The sequence below is a fragment of the Chrysochloris asiatica genome, unplaced genomic scaffold, assembly GCF_000296735.1.
Source record: "Chrysochloris asiatica unplaced genomic scaffold, ChrAsi1.0 scaffold00536, whole genome shotgun sequence".
NCBI lineage: Eukaryota > Metazoa > Chordata > Mammalia > Afrosoricida > Chrysochloridae > Chrysochloris > Chrysochloris asiatica.
This window is the reverse complement of record NW_006409054.1, coordinates 39,112-45,180: the sequence shown is the minus strand read 5'-3', so window position 1 is coordinate 45,180 and position 6,069 is coordinate 39,112. Positions and strand designations below refer to the sequence as shown.

The following is a 6,069-nucleotide window of genomic DNA, read 5'->3' as shown; positions in this document are numbered from 1 at the left end:
CAGGGAGCCCAGTCCTTATATATATACCTGACAGGCACAGGGAGAGGGGACACCTGGACCCAGGTGGGATGGGAGACCCAGGGACATTTGGAGAGTCACTCACCAGTGTGGTAAATTGCCTTCCTCCAGTCTGAAAGGCAACATACAGGAAATGAGGTGAACTAAGAATCAGACAGAATATCTTCCCCAAGCAGGACACTGAGAGTTCAGGAGGGAGAGAAGAACTTACTCAGCTCTCTCTGTAGTTCATCTGAAAGATATGGGGAAAAAGAAAAAAAAAAGCATGAACTCTATGCCCCAAAAAAAGAAAGACTGTGCTGGAGAACCCACACAAAAAGACTCCCTCTGTATACTGCAGAAACTTCTTCTAGACCCATCCGAGCCCTCATGGCCCATAGCATCTCTCAGGATCTCCTGAGATTCCTGTTCTGAGTAAGGGCCCTGGGTCTCCTGGAAACCACTGCTACCAGCTCTGTTCCTGCCCTCAGCTTTTCCTCAGAACATCAGCTCTGCCCTCCCCAGTCTAACACAGACCCTCCCTCTCTTACCTGCCTCCTTCCTGGCCAACTCCAAGTCCTTCTTGTCCTCCCCCTTTTTCTGCTGAAGATCCTCCTGATTCTTCCACTCCTGCACCTTTGTTGAATGTTCTTTCTTGAGAAAATAGCCAGCCCCTAAGCTGAGGAGCATCAGTATGGTCAGGCTCACCACAAAAGTTGGCATCCACGGAGAGACCTGTGGGAAAAAGGGCTCTGTGGCCCACCAGAGACATCATTAGGGTGCACCCCAGTTCAGCTCAGCCTAGTAGAATCAGAGCCCCATTCTCCTCTGCCCAGCCCAGCTTGAAGCAACAACAGTGCTGACCTGGGATGAAAATGGCCTTCACCTTCTCCTGACCCAGGATGGGGTTGAGGATGGAGCAGGTCACGTTCCTTACAGAGCTGTCTCTCACCACCAGCGAGGCCGCCACACTGAACAGTCCCTCAGCATCTTGAGCATAGGACTCAGAGAAAGCCAGGAACTTCTCTCTACTCGGGTCTTTCCACTTAACCAGGGGCTTCGGAAACCACCCAGAAGCCATGCACACCATGCGGATTCCATCTTCCTCTGGTCCGTCAATGTACACTTGAGGGTCAGATCCCACACCTGCAGAAAGGAAGCTGTGGAGTCAGAGTGGCCACCTTGTCCCAGGTGCAGGCCTGGGATGCTAGAAGTGTGACTCATAGGGCCTCAATTCTCTTGCATTCAAGGTTCTATGAGAAGGTCTGAGTCTTGATGTGACATTGTAGGATAAACACTGGACTGCTAACACCAAGGTCAGCAGTTCAAACCCACCAGGCACTCCTAGGAAATCCTATGCAAGGTTGCTATGAGTCAGAACAGACTCAAGGGCAGTTAATAACAACATGGGAAGGTCACCCCCAAGTGATGTTTAGACTGAGTTCTCACCAAATGGAATCTGAAAAAGAGCATAAGGACTCTTTTGGGAGCTCTGAGGGTGGATATTACTAGGCTCTGGTGGCACACTGGATTAAGCACTGGGTTGCTAAATGCAAGGTCAGAAATTCAAACCCACCTTAAAGCTTTTCAGCCTAGGAAATCCTATGGAGCAGTTTTCCTCTGTCCTATACTTCAGACTCAACTCAACGGGACTACTCTTCCTAACCTCAGAAGAGAAAAAACTAAGGCACAAATTTTTTTAAAAAAGAAGAAATTTAAGTTTATTTTATTGACATGCAGCTCAGGAAACATAAGTCAATAAACAAAACTCAGACCAGAGAAATAATATAGTATCATTACAAAAACTTTTCAAGAGCATAAGTTTAGCTAGGTCCTAAGATTTTTTTAAAACTAAGTTTTTGGTAAATTTATTCTAGTAAATAGGAAATGTTTGAAGTTAAGAGATTTGTGAATTTTGTTCTATTTTGCTTCAATTACTCACAAATTTTTTTTCTGCAAACTGATCTTATTCTCATTTTCTTGTCACATGCCACAAAGTGATAGGAACTCTCCTTCACTCAAGGATGATTCAGCCTGTGAGCTCCAGAACCTACTGGCCACCGTCTCTTCTTCTAAGGCTTGGTCCCATTACCATCACCTCCTTCTCTCTCCTCCTCTCTGCTCACTCTCACCTCTTACTTCCCATACCATCCTTACTGTTAATCTCTTCCTCTCCATCTACTTCTTTTCCTAAATACATAAACATGTTCAAATGTTTACAGTCTTCTTCCCCTCTTAGAACAGTAAAATTTATAATCCAAAAATCACCTCTATGTTCTCATCTCTCACATCCATCTCAGTCCCCAATAGTCTGACTTCTCCTACTATGCACTTGAATCTACTCTTGGAGTTAAAGACAATCTCCTTCTTGGAAGCCCAGCACTCACACTGCAGCCCTTCCTCATCTTTGTTCAGCATGTGACCTTGTTGACTCCATATTGAAGCCAGCTCCATCTTGGCTTGGTCACCCTTCCCTTTTGCTTGGTATGTCACCCCTCAGACCACTCTGCTAAGCCTCTTTCCTGGACTTCTCCCCATCCCCCTACACTTTAAAACCAGGAGAAATATGAGACTTCAAAACTTTGGTCCTTGAATATCTGTTCTCACATCACACTTCTATTTGTTAACTCTGCTTCTCTTTGTAAATCACTTCCAAAGTTATGTCAAGTAAGCAACTTTCTCTCCCAAATCTACCTCCTTTATATGCACATCCCCAGAGGTTACTTTATGAGGATTTCTGACATGCACTTCAAACTCAAAATTACATAACAGAATTCATAAATTTTCCCTTATGTGAGGCTGTCGGTGAATGCTCTAGACTGCAAAGTTGGTTTGAACTGCAAGGTTGGCAGTTCAAGCTCACCAACGGCACCCCGGAAACCCTATACAGGGTTGCTATGGGTCAGAACAAACTCGACAGACTTAACAACCACAACAACTAATGGTAGATTGAATACAAATATAGTCCTGGTCGCTCCCTTCTTTATAGCCAACTCGCCATTTGCTATATCAATACTTTGTAATGCTCTCCCACTCTGACTTTTCAATAGGCCATGTGACTTGATTTGGCCAGTGAGAAATGAGCAAATGTGACACAAGAAAAGGTCTGTAATGTGCCATTGGACCCTCTGCTACATGGGAGGGACATACACAGAACGATGAGATTCATGGAGTATTAGCTTGTTACCCAAGCCTTTCCAGATGAATCACCCGTAATCAGCCATTACTCTTATTATATGAAATCCCACCCAAGGTCCCAAAAATATATGAAGAAGCACAACTGAAATTAGTTTAACCCAGCCCAGGTTAGGTGAATGCAAAAAATGCTCAAGTTAAAATATATGTTTGCATTTCTTTTCATGCCAGTAGCGCTCCCACAAACATGGTGAATGTTCCTAAAATGCACTGGACTTTCTGTAAGAAGTGTGGCAAGCACCCACCCCACAAAGTGACACAGTACAAGAAGGGCAAAAATTCTCTGTATGCCCAGGGAATGCGGCATTATGACAGGAAGCAGAGTAGAGATGGTGGGCAGACTAAGACAATTTTCTGGAAGGCTAAACCTACAAAGAAGATTGTGTTGAGACTTGAATGTGTTGAGCCAAGCTGCAGCTCTAAGAGAATGTTGGCTCTTAAGAGATGTAAGCTTTTTGAACTGGGAGGAGATAAGAAGAGTAAGAGCCAGGTGATCCCATTCTAAGCTTCATCTTGTTTTATTATTAAAACAATAAAATCTTGATGTTATGTTCACTTCAAAAAAAATAATACATGTTTGCTAATACATAGTACTGAGATTTTGTAACTGATTGCTACTTAGTATTACTACAATGATAAATAATTAATACATCATTATCAATGTTCCTACCACTAAACTGCACACATCTAAGGCAAAGTCTTGAGAATGTCTATGCTTCCCAATTCCATCTCCAGACTCTTTTGTCCCCAAATCTACTCACTCAGCTAAGTCTACTTTCTAAATCTCTCTTCTGCCTGACCCCTCATTTCTCCCTCCACTGCCTGAGTTCACACAGTCATCCTGTCAGCCTCACAACTACACCCACGCCTCCAGGTGTTCTCCCTGCCACAGTGAGCATTCCCAGTGCTTCTCTGCTTAACGTTTCCTCAGGTCTGCATCCGAACTCTGTAACATAGTAGTTGTTATTGCTGTTAAGTGCTGTCAAGTGGGTTCAGACTCATAGCAACCCTGTATAGGGTTTCCAAGAAACTGCTAGGTTTGAACCCCCAACCTTGCAGTCCAGTCTGTATCCTACAGCACCACATCAGGACTCCAAAGATTTACAGAGTTGGAAACCCTGTGGAGCTGTTCTAGTCTATGGTCAGTATTAGTAGAAATTGGACACAGAGATTTCTTTAATTCAGCATCTGCCTTCCTCCTCAAAGGCATCTCTCAAACTCCCCCGCCCCCAACTCCCCCCACTTATCCCCTCAGAGCCCACCTACTCTAGCACCAAGGGCTAACTGGTTCATTGTTATTAAGCATACTGTGCTCTGTGTGCCCCAAGCCTTTGCAAGTTCAGCCCCTCAACTTTGAGGGTTCTTTGGAAGCTTGCTTAATGAACTCAAGTGACACTTCAGTATCTGTGCCCCTCTGCATTCTACACCAGGAACACCATTTTGTCCAGTACTGACACCTCATTCACTCCCACCAGTCATAAGGCCTCACTGTGAGCCCAGAACACAACAGCCACACTCCCACCTCAGAGTTTTCACTAGCTCTTCCTTCTGCTTGGAATTCTTCTCATCCTTCACATATTCATTTTGCTAAATCACTACTTTTGTCAAGGCTTTGCTCAGACAGCACATTCTCAGTAAGGCCGAGCCCAGTCCCCATTCCTCAGTCCTCACCCCCATATCCTGATCCCCTATCCCTGTTCTACTTTCCCTTTTGTCCTCAGAACTGTTTACCTTCTAATATCATCTATCACCTATTTATTTATTGTGATTTCTCTGTCTCTGCATTTAGAATATGAGCTCTACACAACAAGGATCTCTTTTGGTTCACTGACATGTCCCAGGCATCTACAACAGGCTCTGACACAGATTGTTGTTATTGTTGTTGTTAAGTGCCATTGAGTCGGTTCCAACTCATAGCCACCCAAGTGTAGGGTTTCTGAGGAATGGTTGGTGAGTTTGAACAGCCAACCTAGCTATTCAAAAGACCTTGTGGTTCAGTGCTTTATCCCATAGCGCCACACAGATTAGCAGCTGTCTATCATTTACACTAAATAAAAGAATGAATGAGACTCCTTTTCTGTATCTATAAAATGAGTGACTGAATCCCTAAGGATGCACCCAACTCCAACCCTTCAGGGTGCTGCAATATATAGACAAGTCACCAACCTGCTACCTTCACCTCCAAAGTGGCATCTTCATGGAAATCTCCACTCCTGAAGAAGCAGGTGTACAGCCCATTGTCAGAAGCCCGAACCTTGTCGATGCGTACAGACGCCTCCCCCTGAGTGAGGAAGTCTCTCACCAGCGAGGTCCGCCCTTTGTATTGTAGCATCTGCTTCTCCTTCTGCTCCCGCTGGTTCTCATAGATGAACACTGCTTCTGAGAAGTTGGACCGGAACCACCGCAGCTCCATGTTCTCCGCATTCATGACAGGGGACAAGAAACAGGACAGTTTGATGTCCCCACCCAGCACTGCCACAATGGGGTTCATGGGGCCAATCACCAGGAACTTCTCTGTGTATACAGACATGGGAATGAAAAAGATGGAGAGATGCAATTTACAGGATAGAATACACAGCCAACTTGAAGAGGACCCCTGGCTCCTAAAGAATAAACTGTGAGAACTCTAAATAGGGTGAGATGTTCTGATCACAGCATGGCCCAGATGTCAGAGCCTGGGCATAATGTACCTGAGCTCCTGGTCTCAGGCCCTTCCATGAAATACCCTGTAACTCCATGGTACTCAAGTTTGAATGTGTGTCAGAATTACCAAAAAAACCCTCCATTTCCATCAAGTCAATTTCTACTAATACTGACCCTATAGGACAGAATAGAACAGCTCCACAGGGTTTCCAACTCTATAAATCTTTACAGAAG

The 6,069-nt window shown here is 44.7% G+C and overlaps 2 protein-coding genes across 2 annotated transcripts in view; one reads left to right on the top strand and one right to left on the bottom strand.

The window, feature by feature from the left end:
- LOC102834947 (butyrophilin subfamily 1 member A1-like) overlaps positions 1-5,722 on the bottom strand; it is a 23,931-nt gene extending 18,209 nt beyond the window's left edge. Inside the window, exons 1-4 of the mRNA XM_006877615.1 lie at positions 5,359-5,722; positions 862-1,143; positions 549-749; positions 230-250 (exon numbers count right to left, since the gene is read on the bottom strand). Coding sequence (XP_006877677.1) covers positions 230-250; positions 549-749; positions 862-1,143; positions 5,359-5,722 — 868 coding nt within the window. The remainder of the gene's footprint in view (positions 1-229; positions 251-548; positions 750-861; positions 1,144-5,358) is intronic.
- On the top strand, positions 3,380-3,697 carry LOC102834555 (60S ribosomal protein L36a-like). The gene has a single exon (XM_006877614.1). It carries the CDS (start codon positions 3,380-3,382, stop codon positions 3,695-3,697), a length of 318 nt encoding a protein of 105 aa, XP_006877676.1.
- Positions 5,723-6,069: the final 347 nt, after the last annotated feature.